The sequence below is a fragment of the Leptopilina boulardi genome, unplaced genomic scaffold (assembly GCF_019393585.1).
Source record: "Leptopilina boulardi isolate dan_hultmark-lab unplaced genomic scaffold, ZJU_Lbou_2.1 LbouV2_213, whole genome shotgun sequence".
NCBI lineage: Eukaryota > Metazoa > Arthropoda > Insecta > Hymenoptera > Figitidae > Leptopilina > Leptopilina boulardi.
In genome coordinates this window covers 2,975,761-2,997,203 of record NW_026137767.1, presented here as the reverse complement: position 1 = coordinate 2,997,203, position 21,443 = coordinate 2,975,761, and the positions used below count along the sequence as shown (strand labels likewise).

General features: G+C 30.8%; 1 protein-coding gene across 4 annotated transcripts in view; it reads right to left on the bottom strand.

Moving 5' to 3' along the window:
* Positions 1–21,443, bottom strand: part of LOC127278965 (ankyrin-3-like) — a 117,847-nt gene that overhangs the window by 46,482 nt on the left and 49,922 nt on the right. For all 4 annotated transcript variants that reach the window (XM_051300958.1, XM_051300956.1, XM_051300959.1 and 1 more), the window contains 2 exons: positions 16,763–16,912; positions 7,555–7,695 (listed from right to left, as the gene is read on the bottom strand). In XM_051300958.1, coding sequence (XP_051156915.1) covers positions 7,555–7,695; positions 16,763–16,912 — 291 coding nt within the window. The remainder of the gene's footprint in view (positions 1–7,554; positions 7,696–16,762; positions 16,913–21,443) is intronic.

Genomic DNA, 21,443 nt, shown 5'->3' with positions numbered 1-21,443 from the left:
ACAAAACTCCCCCATTTTTGAACTATTGGACTGATCAACACAAAAAAAATATTTTTTTATTCATTGAACCTTGTAAAATAAGAATGCGCAGTTTAGAAATATTATTAAATTATTTGCATATTGAAAAAAAATTCGTGAAGTTAACTAATTAAAAAGAAAAAATTGAATTTAAAAAAAAATGTAACTTTTGTAATTTTTAATATTTTAAGCTAAAAATTGGGATTTATATTCTCGAAGTGTGTTAGAATAAGGGAAAAAATACCACCTTATTTTATTTTTTAAAAAAGGTATTTATTTTGTTGTTTAACGAAGGTAACTTTTAAGACGATAAAAATGTGATTTTCGACACAACTTTTTAAAACTATACTTTTTTAATAACATATTTACTAGTATTTTATTATTTTCTTTGGATTATCATGTTACTTATTATTCCTTACTAGTTAGTTACCACTATATGGCCTTAGGTTCGTGTTGTATTGCCGACTTTTCAAATTACACTTCATTGAAATTAATGACACCCTATTGAAAAAAAACACGTATAATTATACGTATAATAATACGTATAATTATACGTATAATTGTACGTATAATTATACGTATAATTGTACGTATAATTATACGTATTATTATACGTATAATTATACGTATTATTATACGTACAATTATACGTATAATAAGACATACGAATTTGAAACAAGAATTATACGTATAATTATACGTATAATAATACGTATAATTAATTATACGTATAATAATACGTATAATTAATTATACGTATAATAATACGTATAATAATACGTATAATAATACGTATAATTATACGTATTATTATACGTATAATTATAATTCTATTAAAAATAGAATAATAGAATAGAATAGATTAATTAGTAGCAAAATTGCGCTGAAAATTTTTAGAAATTTTAAAATGCAAATTAAATTTCACGAAAAAAAATATCGTCGAATGTCAATTCAAGCAGTCACCCATCCAAGTACTAACCGCGTCCAACGTTGCTTAACTTCTGTGATCTGATGAGAACTTGTTCCTTCGCCTTGGTGTTTCCGCTGTCTTGTCTTGATTAATAACTTTGTCGTATAAGTATCACTAAAAGTGAGGTTAGGTGCGATACAATACTTATACGACAAAGTTATTAATCAAGACAAGACAGCGGAAACACCAAGGCGAGGGAACAAGTTCTCATCAGATCACGGAAGTTAAGCAACGTTGGACGCGGTTAGTACTTGGATGGGTGACTGCTTGAATTGACATTCGACGATATTTTTTTTCGTGAAATTTAATTTGCATTTTAAAATTTCTAAAAATTTTCAGCGCAATTTTGCTACTAATTAATCTATTCTATTCTATTATTCTAGTTTTAATAGAATTATAATTATACGTATAATAATACGTATAATTATACGTATTATTATACGTATTATTATACGTATAATTAATTATACGTATTATTATACGTATAATTATACGTATAATTCTTGTTTCAAATTCGTATGTCTTATTATACGTATAATTGTACGTATAATAATACATATAATTATACGTATAATAATACGTATAATTATGCGTATAATTATGCGTATAATTATACGTATAATAATACGTATAATTATACGTATTATTATACGTACAATTATACGTGTTTTTTTTCAATAGGGCAGGGTCTGTGTGACCCAGTATGTGCTCCGAGGGTTAAGCCATAACTAAACTTAAGTCATTTACTCGGTTTTCAAAAATTAATGGATATCGAAAAAAATATCCTAAATACGGTTCGAAATAATTTTATGAATTATGACTTGTTGCGGTAAAAAAGATTGACATATTATTTATTTATAGAAAGTTCTACTGGAATAAGAAACAGAAAAATATTCTATAAGCTTCTTTTTATAATTTTTAATTTTAAATACCTTTAAAGAAACTAATATATTGAAGCAAATTTTGTTTTTACATTATGTATTTACCAAAAAAAATGTACTCTATACACAAGAAAATAATGCGATTGGTGGACATTTTTTCAGTCCAGTTTTACCAATCCAATATTCACAAAGAAGGTAAACACCAGATGGCGTATTGAAATTTAGTCAATCCTAATTGTTATTTTTACCAAATATAAACAAATTCCCAAGTATGGAAATTTTTCCCCATTAATTAATCAAGTATGTGCTAAAAATCCCAATTCCGAAACGGCAAAAAAAACACGACCATTTTTCTCGGAATGTTTATAATAAAGAAATCCATCGATATGCAAAAAACTCGCAAAAAATAACCCTTGTCTCTAGTTTCAATTAACTCCGCCATTATAAATTTAAAATAAATTATAAAAATTTGGAAAAATACTATAAAATTTTGAAAATATACGAATGTAAATGTACTATAAAATTTTGACAGATACGCAATTTCTATAACAAAAGTGACTTTCGTATTTAATATGAAGTCCGCGATTAATTAAAAAAAACAGTTAAAAAAGGTTTGTTATAGGAAAAAAGTAATTTAGAAAAAGTGTGTTGGAAAAAAAATAAGTTAATAAAATAATAGGTTGGGAATTTTAACTATTGGAAAAAATGGATTGGGAAAAATGTCCACCAACGAAATAAAGCTATTCACACCCATCCTGAAGGGCGGGTAAGTTTCTCAAAAATGTAACAAATATTATATTGGCTTATGTGGAATATTTACTAATCTTTTAAGGATTCCAAATCCAATCTCCCTTTTTCAATATTTTTATAATTTACATATGAATCATTTTTCTCATCTCATAAAATAAATGTAAATTCGCCTATTCGGAATAATTTAAAATCATCAACTTACGCTCATGCAAACTTTCAATCTTTTTCTATTCTTCGCTTTTTACCGGTAAGTTGTGTTTTATTTTATGAAATGACGAAAATTATTCCTATGTAAATTATAAAAATATTGAAAAAGGGAGCATTGAAGATTTTAAGATTTAGAGATTTGGAATCCTCAAAAGATTAGTAAACATTTCACATAAGCCAATATCCCAGTGGGCACCGGGACCTCGAAGCCTCGAAGACATCATAAAGACATCCAAAGGACGTCTTTAACACGTTTAATGTCGTGGCAAAAGACGTCCTAAAGATGTCTTTTGTACGTCTTTAGGACTTAAATATATTTTCTTCAGAATATTTTCTAAATTTTTTTTTCTAAGTTTAAAACATTAATTACTCTCTAAATTTGAATCAGTGAAAAAGTCACTCGTCTCAAATCAGTCGCTAAATTCTAGCTATTTGAATCAGTAACATTTCACTTATTTTCAGTCAAAGTAATTGATTCTCCAGTGAAATGTCACTAACTATCAGTGAAAACCCGAGAAAACCACTGATTCAAATAGCTAGAATTTAGCGACTGATTTGAGACCACTGACTTTTTCACTGATTCATATTTAGAGAGTTGGGTTCCGTACCCAAAGGGGGAAATCTATTAATGAGACTAGTGAAGTAAGGCATGTACCCCCCCCCCTAGCGGCCACACGAATTTATCTAGAGGTCTGAAATTTAGTACACATATTTATTTTGGCGTGTAGATTACAGGAAAAATATAACGAATCTCATAGGAATTGATTATCATAGCGTTGTCAAGGAAAAACCATGAATTTTTACAAAAATCCCTAAAAATGACTATGTACCCCCCCCCCTGGTGGCCACATTTTTTCACATAGAGATCTCAAATTTGGTGCACTTATGTATTTTTACGTGAAAATTACAGGGAAAATATAGTGAACATGATTCGGATCGATTTACATAGCGTTGTCAAGGAAAAATCAAAAATTTTGAAAAAAAGCGTTTAATCCTCCTGGCGCACAAACTATTTGACTAAGACAGTTCATATTTTGTATACATGCGTATTTTTGCGTATAGATTACAGGAAAAATAAAGCGAGCACGATTGAAGTTGATGATCATATTGTTTTTAAGGAAAACTCATATTTTTAGAAAAAATCATGGATTTTTCGAATAAAAAAAATCGGACAAGTGCGAGTTACACTCGCATTAAAAACGGAAGGTTCCGTACCCTTAAACCTAAAATTTAAGGGGGTTTATGTTGCACATATAACGAAATATTATCAGTTTTTCCTTGAAAACACTATGGTAATCAACTCCAATCGTTCTCGCTATATATTTTTTGTAATCTACACGTAGAAATACGAAAAAATGTATAAATTTGAATCCCTTATGATAAAATGTTCTTCTTTTTTTATTCGAAAAATCCATGATTTTTTCTAAAAATATGTGTTTTCCTTAAAAACAATATGATCATCAACTCCATTCGTGCTCGCTATATTTTTTCTGTAATCTATACGCAAAAATACGTATGTATACCAAATATTAACTGTCTTGGTCAAATAGTGTGTGCGCTAGGAGGATTAAACGCTTTTTTTCAAAATTTTTGATTTTTCCTTGACAACGATATGTAAATTGATCCGAATCATGTTCGCTATATTTTTCTTATAATTTTCACGTAACAATACATAAGTGTACCAAATTTGAGATCTCTACGTGAAAAAATGTGGCCACCAGAGGGGGGGTACATAGTCATTTTTAGGGATTTTTCGTAAAAATTCATGGTTTTTCCTTGACAACGCTATAATAATCAATTCCTATGAGATTTGTTATATTTTTCCTGCAATCTGCATGTCAAAATACATATGTGTACCAAATTTCAGCCCTTTAGATAAATTCGTGTGGCCGCTAGGGGGGGGGGGGGTACATGTCTTGCTTCACTAGTCTCATTAATAGGGTTCCCCCTTCGGGTACGGAACCCTAAAAAGAAGAAAATTTTATCTTAAGGGAATCAAATTTATACATTTTTACGTATTTTTACGTGTAGATTACAAAAAAAATATAGTGAGAACGATTGGAGTTGATTATCATAGCGATTTCAAGGTAAAACTGATAATTTTCGATAAAAATCATGAATTTTTTTCAAAAAACAAAGAAAATTTTTTCTAAAAGGCTTCAAATTTATACATTTTTACGTGTAGATTACAAGAAAAATATAGTAAGCATGATTGGAGTTGATAATCATAGCGTTTTCTAGGAAAAACTGATCATTTTCGATCTATGTGACTGTGTGTCTATCTATGTGTTTTCATGCTCACATTACAGGGAAAATTAAGCAAAATTGGAATTTTCAATTATTCACGTTTTTAAGATATACCATACGGGGACAAATTAAAGACGTCCGCAAAAGACATCCTCAGCACGTCTTTTGAGCAAGTGTGCCCACTGGTTACACTGGTCGACAAAATTTAGGTTTTTTTTTGCCACAAGAGTAAACGATGGTGATTCTTATAGGATTTTTGACGTAGATTCCGAATCTGTAAATGAAATTGTCCCATCACGTCTCAATTTTGAGAAAAACGGGCTCAAAGTGTCAAAAAATCGCATTTTTGGCACTTTTTGAAGCACTATAAAAAAAGAACGCGACGTGATAAACGGCTCAAATATGGCTTAAATAAGAACTAGTACCCTCAACTTTAACCTCCAGAAGCAAAAAACCATGTACCAATAACTCAAAATTGTGGGCAACATTTTTTTACCGCGTGCGCGTCCAGCAGATATTGTTCCCACGATAAAATGAAATAAATTGCTGAAAACGTCGTCAAAGACACAAGATCGATTTAAATTAACTTCAAATTGGTTACTCGGGGGTTTTCGGGGTCGCTGATTACGAATCTGATGTTAGTTTTTAAAAATCCAATATGGCGGATCCAATATGGCGGACGATTTTTGGAATAACTTAACATATTAGTCTGAAAATCGTTACGCGGGGGTTTTCGGGGTTGTTGATTACGAATCTGATGCTTAAAGATTTTATGGTTTTTTATTAAATTGAGTATATAAAAAGTTTTGAGATTGCAAATTATGAATTTGACTTAAAAATTTTTAAATACAAGATAGCGAATCGAATTTGGCGAGCGAATTTTTAAATAGTTCTTGATTTTCGCAGACTTTAGTAATTTTAGTAATTATTTTCATGCCTCCACGTCATTTATAAGAGGAAACAGTTTTTTTTAATAAAAAATGGTTACTAGGTTTAAAATAAATTTAATTAATTTTTGTTATATTGTCAAACAGATTTAATTAATACGGCGTGAAAATGAAAACAACAGAAAACATCAAGCTTCATTTTTAACGTCTACTTTTTTCGTCCACAAAAAATTAGAAACAAACTGACAGCGAGCTCATCAATTGAACTCCTTGAAAATGTAAAAGAAATAAAATTAAAATCCTTAATGGTGCAAAATAAACGAAACGTCACATTTTTATCTCAATAAAGTTTTTTTTATATTGGATTAGTAAAAAGAAGGTTCATGTAACTGCGTAAAAAAGAAAAAATTAAATTATTCATTAAATAACTCCTTTCAAAAAAATTTGTAGTAATTTAATAGTCAAGCCATGTTAGTTCCGCCATATTGGATTTTGAAAAACTAACATCGGATTCCTATTCAGCGACCCCGAAAACCCCCAAGTAACGATTTTCAGACTAATATGTTAAGTTAATCCAAAAATCGTCCGCCATATTGGATCCACCATATTGGATTTTTAAAAACTAACATCAGATTCGTAATCAGCGACCCCGAAAACCCCCAAGTAACGATTTTCAGACTAATATGTTAAGTTATTCCAAAAATCGTCCGCCATATTGGATCCACCATATTGGATTTTTAAAAACTAACATCAGATTCGTAATCAGCGACCCCGAAAACCCCCGAGTAACCAGTTTGAAGTTAATTTAAATCGATCTTGTGTCTTTGACGACGTTTTCAGCAATTTATTTCATTTTATCGTGGGAACAATATCTGTTGGACGCGCACGCGGTAAAAAAATGTTGTCCACAATTTTGAGTTCTTGGTACATGGTTTTTTGCTTTTGGAGGTTAAAGTTAAGGGTACTAGCTCTTATTTAAGCCATATTTGAGCCGTTTATCACGTCGCGTTCTTTTTTTATAGTGCTTCAAAAAGTGCCAAAAATGCGATTTTTTGACACTTTCAGACAGTTTTTCTCAAAATTGAGACGTGATGGGACAATTTCATTTGCAGATTCGTAATCTACGTCAAAAATCCTATAAGAATCACCATCGTTTAATCTTGTGGCAAAATTTTGTCGAACTGTGTTATTGGTTACATTTTTTAGAAACTTACCCGCTCTTGAGGATATCACGGAGAGAAATAGATGGTAAGATCTTATGATCTAAAGATGGTTAAAAGTAGATGTTATCCTGCTGTACCATCATTATGCTACTCGGTACTATCAAAGATGTTACAAAAAATATGATTATGTTACCCACTATAATCAAGATGCTACTCCGTACAATTTGGATTGTAACTAATAGAATCCAAATAACTGTCTGTATATTTAAGATCAAATATGGTACCTGGTACTATCTAGATAGTACCCAGTACCATCTATTTCTCTCCGTATAGGTGTGTATTGTACAATATAATAATCGCTATAATTATTATGTATTTTATCTCAAGAATTTCATTTATAATTATGATAATAATAATAGTAAATGCATTACCTGATTTTTTCGTGCCGCAATGTGTAGTGGCGTATGACCATTTTGAGAAGTAAGATTAGGTGAAGCTCCTTTTTCTAATAATAATTGTACAACATTTGGATGATCATAGTGACAAGCTAAATGTAATGGAGTGATATTATTCTGAAAAGAGTATTAATTGTTAAAACTTATTAAAATGGTTTGTGTTTATTGAATTTAATTATAAAAATGTTTTTAACGTATACTTTTGCTTCCTCGTGGAGGAAGCTTTGTAGTCCTTTCGTTTGTAAAAATTTTCAAAGTGTCGGAAATATGATATATGAGATCCTGATCAATTGTCCGGATGTATGTATGTGTGTGTGGATCCCTTTTTTATTTAGAAGATAACTTTAACAGGTTTTAATGGATTTAGATAAAATTTGGTAGGGTCATTTATCATACTAATATCTCAAATCTGACCAAAGGATTTTAAAAAATACCCCAAAAAAAATTTTATCGTCTTTTTTCCAAAAATATTTTTTAATCGAAAAAATTTTTAAATACAAAAATTTAAGATTATATATAATAAAATCGTATTCTTTACGTCAAGACAAATCGATCAGTATACATAAAGTATAGTTTTAATTTAAATTTAAAGAATTAATGAAAGTAAAAAAATCAAAAATTCATATTTTGACTTTAAAATTTTGTGATTATTTAAATTTAAGTTTATAGATGAAATAATTGTATTCCTTACATGAAAACGAATCGATTGGTATATATAAAATTTACATTTAAGGTATATTTAATAAATTAATGAAAGTTAAAAAATAGAAAATACACATTTTAGCTGAAAAATTTTATATTTATTTAAATTAAAGTTTAAATATAAAATAATTGTGTTCCTTGCATTAAAACGAATCGATATAATTGTAAATAATTATAAATTATATATTATTTTTCATATATAATGTTTATATTATTATATTATTTTTGTATGTTTATTTCAATGTTAATGCTTTCTCCACGAGGAAGCAAATTTTTTTTGCTGATCGTAAAGAGGAAGCAAAATGTTCATGTAATGAACATCTGAATTTACAACTTGTTCCTATTGTCGAAAATCATTCTGTCTTTAAAATCGTCTTTAAGACGTTACGATTTTGCCTATTGTGGAATCAACCTTATATTTCATCGTTACTGGAGTTAAAATTTTAAAATTGTTTTCAAGCTCCCCCACAGCACCGAAACTTTCCTAAAGATTTATTTGAAATGTTCGGAATATTTCAAATAAATCTTTAGAAAAGTTTCGGTGCTGTGGAGGCTAATATCAATTCACATTCCCAAAAAATGTGTTTTTTTCCCCGAATAAACCGTACCCCCCCCCCTTAAATTCATTCCTATGAATAATCCAAGAAGACTAGAGACAGGAGGAGTAATTCAGGTGGTGGGGATGTCGTCGAAAGTGAGGGCAATGAAGGAAAATTCTCTCTGCATAGGTATTTCGTGAGTTTCCGATTCTGGACGTCATGTTGTTCAGTTCGGTTATTTTGTAATTTTTGTTATTTTGTTCTATTTCTTTATTTTTTGTACGGTTTAATTTTATTTGACTTATTTCTGAGGGAAATTCCCTCTTGCAGTATTTAATATTATTTTGCTCATGAAGTGGCTTTATTTTCAACATTAGTGGAGTCATAGTGTTGTGCCTAATTTTGAATCCAACTGTTTTTAAATATTAAAAGATGAATCGCTTCTAAAAATATTTTTTTAAGCGTTCAGGGAACAATTTCTCTGTTGCGCTTCAATTATTATTTTTGCAATTTTTAGTGGACTATTGTGCACGTGGTTTACATAACCTCAAAGTGACTCTTGGCTAACCTCACAAACTTTTTTTTGGAGTTGAATGAAAATCTGTGCCTGCTACGCTTTTTAAGGATCATGAATGCTGAATTGTCTCTGCTTTTTTAGCTTGCATTGATATTTTATACTTTGCAGCTTTGTGCAACACTTAATTCAAGCCCAATTGAACCTGCTGCTTGGACTTCAACGTATTCTTGAGAATCGCACTGCTTGGTTGCATGCTTTCCCTTCATAATCAAATTAATTTAAATTGCTTTTTCAATTAAACCTTTTTTCCAATTTCCCAGTTTTTTTTATAATTAAATTAATTGTAAAGATTGCAGTTTGAGCTTTGTAACTACTCAATTATTTTAACTCAATCTATTTCTCTAGTATTTGCTTATTTCTATTTAAATTTTTCTAATTAAACTTAAATTTTTTTTATTCTTAGTAGTTTTATTTAATTATTTTATTAATTACTTTAAATATCTATTTTTCACATTATTATTATTTATTTTGAAAGCCTCAAATTTAAAATTTTCTAGGAAGATGGCTGATCTGAAGAGAATGCAGGAGGAAGAGTCCAGGAATAATGATTCGAATGATTCTTTTGCGCCGTTGATTGACTTAGATTTGAAGACTTCAAATGCGAATCCTGCTCAAGTGCCTCCATCTTCGTCTTTATTTTTGTTAGCGAATGCTGCCAATGTTGCCAAGCCGGCTGGATTTGCCTTTATTGATGGGAATTCCGGGGATAAACTAAAAAATTTTCATACCCTCACCTCTTTCTCTGCTTTTGAAGATTCTAGTAAGAAGATACCACGAGAACTTGATCACTTACGAGAATCTGGTTCATCTGATTCCTCCTCAAGTGGTTTAAATCACCCTGTTGGAAAAAAATCCTTGATTTCTCATCCTGAATTGGAGACTGGATCTGGCTCTGCAGTTGTTGCTAGGGTCAATTTGGATGGAGCTTTGCCTCGTCCTCCTATTACTTCTGGCTGTGGATTGAATCCTCAGTTTACAACGGGTGCAAGGAATGCTAGTCGAAAAAATGGTGTAGACTCCTTGGTTCAGACGAACAACGATAATACCTGGTTTAATGATAGTTTGCGTAACATCTCGAAAAATATAATCCTTCAAGTTCTCCACCATTTTTTGTCCTCATGGACAGTACTATTCCAGGTCGCAATGTGGGAAAATTGGATCCAATTTGCGTCCTAAATTTAGTTAATCCTCTTATTGATGGTGGCAAATCGATCTCGAGAAACGGTATAAACCACTTCAAAATTGTTTGTGATAATTGGTTGAGTGCCAATAGTCTTATCGATGTTAGAGACCTTTCCTTGGCAGGTTTTAAATGTTTCATCCCGGATTCCTTTTTAGGTAGAAAGTGTTTTACTACTTTGTTCCCTGTGAACAGAACAATCTCGGAAATTGTTTCTTTCTTTGATGATTCTGTTCTGAGCAGTATCATCTCTATTAAGAGGATCTTCAATGGTCAAATTGCCAATGCCAAATTGTCAAATGCCGTTCCACATTTCCTTCATGTGAATTTTGTGCAGGGAGACACCTCACGAACCTATGTTGTAATAAAAATGGCAGAGCTAGTTGTAAAAATTGCAATGGTGCTCACTTTGCTTCCTCAAGTAATTGCCCAATTTATAAATTCGAATTCAACATACTTAAACTTAGAATGACAATCGGTTGCTCTAGAGAGGAACCTAAGATCATGGTCCGCTCTGAGAATCCTGATCTAATGAGTGAAGTCTTACCCAGAGATGATAACTCCTACATTGACTCCTTCAATGATGACCCTGCAGCACTTAATGAAGATAATCCGACAGCATCTTTGAATAATAATCCTCGTGCATCTACCACAGTGGCTGAATTCGTTAGAATGAATGATGATGCAGGCCAGGGTTCAAAGGGTTGTTCATTCCTTTCTAAGATTGCTAAGTCTGTTGGTGACAGCGAATTGTCTGACAAATTGGTGGTTGTCGATGAACTGTCTGACTTTGGCCGTTCTAAGTTGGATCTTATAGATTCTTTACGAAAAAACTTGTCTTTTTAACTCTCATGTGTTTTTACTTTTAAATTTTTAATTGTTCCCTGAACGCTTTTAAAATCTGGTTATTTTAATCCTGTTGTGCATTTTCTTATTTTATTTCGTTAAATTTCTTTGGCAGAATTTTTTTCTGTTTTCTTTTGTTCTCGTTAATATGAGTGTTTTTAAGTATGGTACCTGGAATGCTCGTAGTGTTGTAAATAAAAAAGCTGAAATTGAATCAATCCTTAACTTATATGATTATTAATTAGAAATTCATTATTGATTACCCCTATAAATACAAACAAGAATGTTTTGTCACAGATCGATGTTGTAGGTGTCTATAGGTACTGATTTTGGACAGTTACAGTTTCTGTCAGTGTATGCCCCGCCAGGTGCTCGTGTGCTATCCACTGTTTGATCCAATCTCATTCAAAATTGTAACTTAAATGAAGAAATTGTGTTGTGTGGGGATTTTAATGCACACGCTTGGCTTTGGGGTGCCAATCATAATGATACTCGTGGTTCTTTTTTGGCTGATGCTGTTGAAGATTTCGACTTGATACCTCTAAATGATTCAATACCTACCTTCGTAAGATCTGATGGAGTCAGGAGCAATCTCGATTTGATTTTCGTTTCATCGTCTCTTGCTCAGGTTACATCGGTCGAGGTTACTGTGGATTCCTTCGCTTCAGATCACTTTCTGGTAATTGCCACATCAGATATTGAACACAAATTTATTAGGTCATCTACTAATAGAATTAATACTAAAAATGTTGATTGGCTTAAATTTTCTAAAACTATTGATAATAAGTGTGTAACTCTCTTAGGTGATTTGGATGGAGGGCGCTAATCCGATCAGCATTTATGATGAATTTACGAGTCAAATTAGGGCCGTCTTGCAAGATTGTGGTGCTTATGTCCCATAAAATCTGCCAGGCAGGAAAAAGGCTAAACCATTTTGGTGGTACTCTGAATGCGATGATGCTCTTAAGAGGAGAAGATCAGCCAGGAAAGATCTTTTAGCTTTTCAAAATGTCGAACTATTGGAAAAATTTAAATCTGTCGATAATGAGGTTAAGTGGTTCCTTCGTCAGAAGAAAAAATCTTCCTTTGCTAAGTTCTGTGACGATATCAAGCCCTCAATGGAAATTAAAGAAATTTGGGGAAAGGTCAGAGCATTTTCTAAGGCTTCTCAACCTTAAGGCTGCAGTCCCATGGCAGCGTTTTGCGTTGCGTTTTGTCACTAGACCATGAGTGTAAACATAGCAAACATATATCTGCATCACTTTTACACTCATGGTCTAGTGACAAAACGCAACGCAAAACGCTGCCATGGGACTGCAGCCTTAAGAACAGGGATTTGTAATGATCCTAACTCTGATGTTTTCAGGAAACTCCAGGAAGAGTTAGCTCAGGAGAATGTTCCTATCGTTGATCTACCCCTAATCCCTGATCCTAATGTTCCGGACGAATTGAATAAACCCTTTACTTATTTAGAGTTCCATTCTGTGATTGTCCAATGCAAGAAAAATTCCTCTCCTGGTCTTGATTCGATTTCAAATGAAATTATTCAAAAGTTGCCCTCCCTCAGTAGGAGGCTCTTATTTCGTCTCTTCAATGATTTTTTTGCTGGGTCTATATATCCTGATAATTTGGAAAAATGGAGTGATATTTATCCTTAAGTCAGGTGGAGTAGGCTTTAAACCAATCTCATTAACATCCAATATTTGTAAACTCTTTGAAAAAATGGTGCACAAAAGATTGGAACATTATGTTGAATCTGTCAATGCGATACCTAGATTCCAATTTGGTTTTCGACGTGGCCTTTCATCGATGGACTGTGTTTCGACCTTGGCTACCGATATTCATATTGGTTTTTCCAAGAGGGAGCATACTTTCGCTCTGGCAATTGATATTAAGGGAGCATTCAATAATATCACTCTAATATCGATATATAATCGCTTGACAGAATTGGGAGCTTCTTCTAAGATAATAAATTTTGTCTCTTTTTTTACGAGTTCGCGGAGGTTATCATTGTATCTGATTCGAGATATTCGTTAAGTTGTATTAAAGATAGATTTCTGGTTATGAAACCACATCCTATCATACTCAAAGATAGTTAGAATCACTCTTGAATTGATTAATGAGGGTCGCCTTGTTCAATTTTTGTGGGTTCCGTCACATAAGGGTATCAAAGGTAATGAGAAAGCTGATAAATTGGCCAAGGAAGCCTATAAATTACCTATTGGTAATTTTGTGGGGGCTCCCATGAGGGATTTTTATTCATTGTTGAGATGTGACCTGAAATCATGGACAATTAAATTATGGCCCTACTTTGGAGCTAACATTTCTCGAAATCCTTATTATAATAAAGTGGATGTCAAATCTGTAAGGCCTTGTTTTGGTGGCATTGATGCTTCGAGAAAGTTTATTAATTTGATTACTAGATTGAGATCTGGACACATTTGCACAGGGGAACATTTTTCTAGAATGAACTGAACTCTTCCTCTGAATTGCGCATGTGGCGAGGAGTTTAAGAGTCTTCGTCATTTGTTGAGTTATTGTCCATTACTATCTCCTGGCAGACCTGCCTTTTTCTCTTACTTATCTTCCAAACTTTTAAATTTTGATCCGGATAATTTCAGTTTGGACAGTCTGATTTTTGATCCAATCTTAAATTCTGTTATTGAAATTGGAAAATTTTTTTCTTGCGGTGGGATAATTTTATAAATCAATACAGTTGTTGTTGTTGTTTTTTTTCTTTTTTAACTGAGAAATCAATTTCTTCCCGGTTGTGTCCTTTGGTACTGGCTATTTGTTGCTACAAGCGGCCATTTAAACAAAAGAAACAAACAAACATAGGTAGTTCGTGCCGTAAGCAAAAATGGTTTACTGCGCACGTATATATAGAGCCATAATATATCAGAAGAGAATGTGTCAAATCGCACAAGAGAATGTTATAATAGTGAGGTTATAAGTAATCAGAATAATATTATTATTACAGTTTTTTGGCGAATTTTCGAACTGCAGTTCAAGGTATTTTATATAAATTGCCGGTCTCGGATTATACTACTTTTACCAATTTTTTTTATAAAATACGATCTTTTTCAACTTATTTTAATAAAATGCGATTTTTTAAAAAAATTTTTTATAAATTTTTAAACAAATTATTTAGATTTAGATCTTCTTTATTTTAATTATTTAACAAATTTTTAACTAAAATTTTAATTTTAAAAAAATACGCAAAAAAAATTATAAAGAAATTTTAATTCAAAATGACTTGAAATTTAATTAATTTCAAAAATTTTAACTTTTTTTTACCGTCAAAACTAAAAACTGTGACAAATTTTTTAATTCTAATATATTGCTTAAATCATACTTCCAAAAATTATAAAAATGGAACTTTAAGAATTTATTCTAGAAATTTGTCCTACTTAAATAAAATTTTAAAAATTTGTCTTACAATTAGTTAGATGATTCTTAAATAATCGAAATAAATTTTGATAATATTTTTATAGAATTAATAAATAGAATTTAATATCTAATAACATTAGTTATTTAAGAGAGAAAATATGTTTTCAAATTAAATTACTTATTTAAAGTAAAATATATTCATTAACCAATTGAATTTTGTTAAAATAAAAAAAAATAACTTTTTAGATTTTTTTTTAATATAAATCAACTGAAACGTTTTTTTGTGCATTAAAAGATATTATTTGCACTTGTCATTATAATAATATTAAAAGTTTTTTTTTATATTTGAGAGGCTGATAATAAATTTAATAAAATGCAATCAGTGTCGGAAGATAACTTGAAAAATTATCAAAAATATCATTCGATTAATTGTTTATGTCAAATTATATGTTTTATTAATCAGTCGGCGAAAACCCATGTGCGTCAAGAATGATAAATACATGTAAACCGATAAATGTATTAATATGCGCAGAAGCCCAATTTTAGTCTACTGCTCCGACTACTCGCCAAGTACGCCACCTTCATTGCCCTCATATTATACGTCACCGTTCTCTATAGGACTCAAGCGAAGTTACTCCTCCTGTAGTGTTCTAAAGACAGTAAATTACGTCAAGAAGAGAAAGAAGATTACGGTAATTTACCGGTAAATTACCGGATCGTTTTTTCTCTGAGAATTTATGAGAATTTTTACTTATACTTTTATCCTTGTCTGACACGTGCGTTGTCATGACAACGTGTATGACGAGGATAAAAGTACAGACATATGTTCCTGACTGTATAATTATTATTATAATGAAAAATATCTTTGTTACAATATATAATATATATATTAATATATTAATATTGATATAATATTACATTATTATATTGAATCAGGTACATTTATATGCCTGCACTTTTATCCTTGTCTAACACACATGTTGCCATGACGACGCACGTGTTAGACAATGATAAAAGTGCAGGCATATATACCCGACTGTCATCTTGTCAGTAAGAACACAGAGAAAATTAGGGTGCAGTCCCATGGAGCAGATTAGCAGCTTAGACGTTGACCAATAAAAAAACAGTCTCTAACGGAAATGCAAAATTTGCCGCGAGAGACTAACTTTTGATTGGCTGAAATCTATTCTGCTAATCTGCTCCATGGGACTGCACCCTTACAGTCTATTATATTCATTGTTCAAATTATTCATTTAATAACATGTCGGTCGTTTATTTATAACTTACATACTATAAAAATACATATTTAAATTTAAAAAAGGCAATTATCAATCACTTAAATGAATATTCTCATAAATTCTTTTTTTTTCGGTAATTTACCGCAATTTTCTTTCTTACATTCTCAGGTTTCAATTTTACCGAGAATTTTAAAACACTATCCTCCTGTCTCTAGTCTTCTTGGAATAATCTAAATTTGGTCGTACCCAGAAAAATTCGGGTTTCTTTGGCAATTACTTAGACTCTAATGCTGATTATTAATTAAATAAACCTTTGTTAATTATTTGAGCCATGAATTTTTCTCTCTTTTTTGATCCAAGAAAGATCTAGCACCCTTCGGTATATAATAAATATAATATTAGACAAAAAAAATTTAATAGAAAATAAAAGTTCAAAGAAAGAAATAGATGGTAAGAACTTATGATCTTAAGATGGGAAAAAGTAGATGTTATCCTGTACCATCATTATGATATTCGATACTATCAATGATGTTACAAAAAGTATGGTTATGTTACCCACTACAATCAAGATGATACTCCGTATAATCTGGATTGTAACTGATAAAATCTTGATTACTGTCCTTATATGTAAGATCAAATATGGTACCTGGTACTATCTAGATAGTACCCCATACCATGTATTTCTCTCCGTGTTAATATTCATTAAACAAACCTTTCCTTGTGCATCCAACTTGCTGTCTTTTTGTAAAAAAATCTTGCTCACATTCATATTTCCATATTTAGCAGCAATATGTAATGGTGTAAAGCCATTTTTTGTTACTGCTTTAATTGAAGCTTTATTTTCAAGAAGAATAGCTGCAACCTGTGTAAATATTATTTTTATACTGAAATTTATTTTAATCTCATTTGAAAATTTTTGAAATAATTTTAATTTTATTCCTACATTTACATATATTTTTTATTAAATATTTGTTAATTTAATTATTGCATTTCAATGTGGTACTCAAAATTTACATTTGATTATCATATAATCTAACCATTATAGTAATTATGACATGCTTACCTTTTTTTATATTCTCTTTTACATTTGATTTTTAATAATTTTTGATTGAGTATACTTTAAAGTTACAAGAAGTTTTGGTACTTGCTTAGAATAGCATGAAATTATAGAGTATAGGGTAAGTCGGGGGAAATGGGGACAAAATCGCTTTTTTTCACAAAGTACGTAAGTTTCTTCCTTTAAAAGGTAATATTTGCGGGTTTATTTTTTTTTAAGTTGTTATTTACATTTACAGGATTGATTTTATGCAGCAGAAAAAAATTTAGATAATTTTTAAACGCATGAAACTGACTGTCCCCATTTACCCCAAAATTTAGAAAATTTCATAAAATTTGGGGTAAATAAGGACAGCATAGTTTCTAAGAAAATTTTAAGAAAAAAGTTTCCTTAAGTATACTACTGTATTACGGGATGAAAAAACTTGAAAAAAATTTGTAGTAGATATATAATAGTTGAACCAATTGAAATTTTTTTATTTTTTTTTATTTCAGTATTTTGTCTCGCATTTGAAAAAAAACAGACTTAAAAATTATACAAAATTTTTTTCTTATTCTTTATGACTCCCATAACAGAAATTCACTTGAATTTTTTATTTTTGTTAATTTGGTTAATAATGACAAGCTGTCCCCATTTACCCCAAAAATTTGAAAACTCAGGGTAAATGGGGAATTGACAAAAATCAAAAATTCAAGTGAATTTCTGTTACGGGAGTCATAAGGAATAAGAAAAAAATTTGGTATGATTTTTAAGTCTGTTTTCTTTGAAATGCTCGACAAAATACTCAAACAGTTTGACTTTGATTTTCAAGTTTTTATGCATTGAGCGATAACTTTTTTTATCTTGCTGCCAATTGTCAAGATAAAAGCTTGGCAATACTCAAAACCTCTTGCAGATGATCTGAGGTTAAAATATTGACGTTGAACTTAATTTTAAAACTGTAAATTAAGCTCCAAAACCTCTTGGCCCCATTTACCCCAACTGACCCTAATATAAATAGAATAAAATACTATCTACACTTGTATAAATTTGTTTGCTAAACAATTATTGCTTTAGAATATCAGTCCAAAAAATTATTCTTGTTACTGAAAGACAATCTTGCTGCATCGCAATTGATTCCGGTCTAATTAAATGATAAACCCGATACTACAGGCATGTTCTCATGCTCACTTTACTTTTTGATATTAAGCTTTCTTCAATCGCAGTTATTAGAAATCTAACTCTCAGTCTGAACTTTTATTCTCCTACTTGAATCTGTAAGCACTAAAACGATCTTAAAGCATCGTTCGTCGAGAATGTCCTCCAGGATTTAATGTCTGTCCATTTTATGGCATAGAATCAGTCAGCTAACCTAGATCACTTGCTTGATCGTTTGTAACGTGGTTTAAATTTTGTTTGTTGATTTTTATCTTTTAGCAATTATAGTAATTATTTTCAAATCCCTCTTACTTTAAAAATTTAAATCCTTTTTTCGAAATAATTCTAAGATTTACCGTAAAATGGGGTAAAGTCGGCGTTTGGGGGTAAAGTCGGCCGGCGCTTTAAATCATTTTAAAGTTTAACTATTACTTTTTTCCAGAAGAAATCCGAGTTTTATTAAAAATGTAGTTAGAATTAATGTAAATTAATAAATGAAATACAATATTTAAGTGTTTAAAGCGCCGGCCGACCTTACCCGCAAACGCCGACTTTACCCCATTTTACGGTACTTATATAATAATGCATAAATATTCTGTTGTAATTTTTATCCACAAGATTTACATATTCAATTATTAAATATATATGAGAGATCCTTTTTCAATCGCCCCAGCCCAAAAAGTCAATGTTCTGGGATTGGCTACATACTTTGGTAAATTGTTGTCCTATATGATAGTAATAAATCCCTAAAATATAAACTCATTAAAAAAATATTTGTAGAAAGTAGAGGGGGTTGAAGTTTTGACGTTAAGGGTAACATTGTCATTTTCAAATCCGTATAACTATGACAAAAGTTAATGGATTTAAAATTATCCATAATGAATTTTAATGCATTTTTCACGTACTTTTCAAAAAAGTATACAAAATTTAAAAAAAAATTTTTGACCCCTTTTTTTCAAAATTAACCCTTATTTTTCGATTTTCACCCCTTCGAGTGTTTTTTTTTTATTTTCATTGGAAAGCTGAGGTTTTTTCCCATGAGCTATGTAAATATGAAAATGGGACAACAATAATTTTGTGAGAAACAGAATATTAATGTAGGCGGTGCCGAAAACGGGTATACCTGAAGATCATCTTCGAGGATTTAGGTAGGCACCGCCTACTTTAATATTCTGTTTCTCACAAAATTATTGTTGTCCCATTTTCATATTTACATAGCTCATGGGAAAAAACCTCAGCTTTCCAATGAAAATAAAAAAAATAAAAAATTCCCGAAGGGGTGAAAATCAAAAAATAAGGGTTGATTTTAAAAAAATAGGGGTGAAAAATTTTTTTTTTAAATTTTGTATACATTTTTGAAAAGTACATGAAAAATGCATTAAAATTCATTATAGATAAATTAAAATCCATTAACTTTTGTTATAGTTATACGCATTTGAAAATGACAATGTTACCCTTGACTGCACCCTTATCGGCACCGCCTACATTAATATTCTGTTTCTCACAAAATTATTGTTGTCCCATTTTCATATTTACATAGCTCATGGGAAAAAACCTCAGCTTTCCAATGAAAATAAAAAAAAAACACTCGAAGGGGTGAAAATCGAAAAATAAGGCTTAATTTTGAAAAAAAGGGGTCAAAAATTTTTTTTTAAATTTTGTATACTTTTTTGAAAAGTACGTGAAAAATGCATTAAAATTCATTATGGATAATTTTAAATCCATTAACTTTTGTCATAGTTATACGGATTTGAAAATGACAATGTTACCCTTAACGTCAAAACTTCAACCCCCTCTACTTTCTACAAATATTTTTTTAATGAGTTTATATTTTAGGGATTTATTACTATCATATAGGACAACAATTTACCAAAGTATGTAGCCAATCCCAGAACATTGACTTTTTGGGCTGGGGCGATTGAAAAAGAATCTCTCATATATACGTGTATAATATATACCCAAATAGCACGACTTCTTGCTGTGAAGTTACTGTAAAGATATCTGTAGGGTTTGTAAGGTTACTGTGTAAGCCTGCAGTAAACTTAAGGTCATCTTAAAACTTCCGCCATTACAGTAAACTTACACAATAAAGCTAAGGTAAGCTTATACACAATAAGGTCGTGGTAAGTTTACATGGTAAGGTTGTTGTAAGCTTCCCGTAAGGTTACTGTAAACATAGAGTAATAAGAAAATATATCAAAAATAATTATATTATAAATTTTTTTTTATAAAAAATTATATATTTGGTAAAGTACTTCATGAATCCCAATAGGGTTAGTTAAATAAAATTTACTGCGCAGCCGTATGTGCCATAGAAAACTACTGCGCATAAATATTAATAAAATTTATTTATTAATATAAACCGTAAGTAACCTTACGGGAAACTTACAACAACCTTATGGTGTAAGCTTACCACAACCTTACCATGTAAACTTACCACAACCTTTCTTTGTAAGCTTACCTTAGCTTTACTGTGTAAGCTTACTGTAATGGCGGAAGTTTTAAGATGACCTCAAGTTTACTGTAGGCTTACACGGTAACCTTACAAACCCTGCAGATATCCTTACAGTAACCTCACAGCAAGAAGTCGTGCTATGTGGGTAGTTGATATGGAATAAAAGTAAATCCTCAGAGTTGATTTTTTGAGGGTTGTTGATAGTGAATTATGGAAATTTCAAATACTACATTGAAATAAACAACATGTATTTTTTTAAGGAAGTCAAACTGTGTGAAAACTGATTTTAGAGTCGCAGTTCAGGAATTTAACAAGGAAACTAACAAAGCTTACTTCAAATTAAAAAAAAATTTTAAAAGATTACACAGGCACACAAAAAAAAAGTTGTCTGTTTCTTGAACTAGACATATATTTCCTATAGTATTTTGGGCCGCTGAAACCGAATCTGAGCTCAGAATTGCTCCATCACCCTCAGTTTTTTTTTAAATCGACCAAAACCACCCTTAAACGGACAAATTCACACTTCAGAGATAAAAAAAAAATCAAATTATTTTTTAAAAAAACCGAATTTTACATCTATGAAACTTTGCTCCACTAACTCAAAAACAAAGCCAGCATTGATCCAGCACCCCCTGAATTTTTTTAATCGAAAAAACTACCCCTAATCTGAAGAACCAAATTCAGGAGATAAAACAATAAAATAACTGATTGACAAATTTTATAACCAGATATTTTTACTCCAGC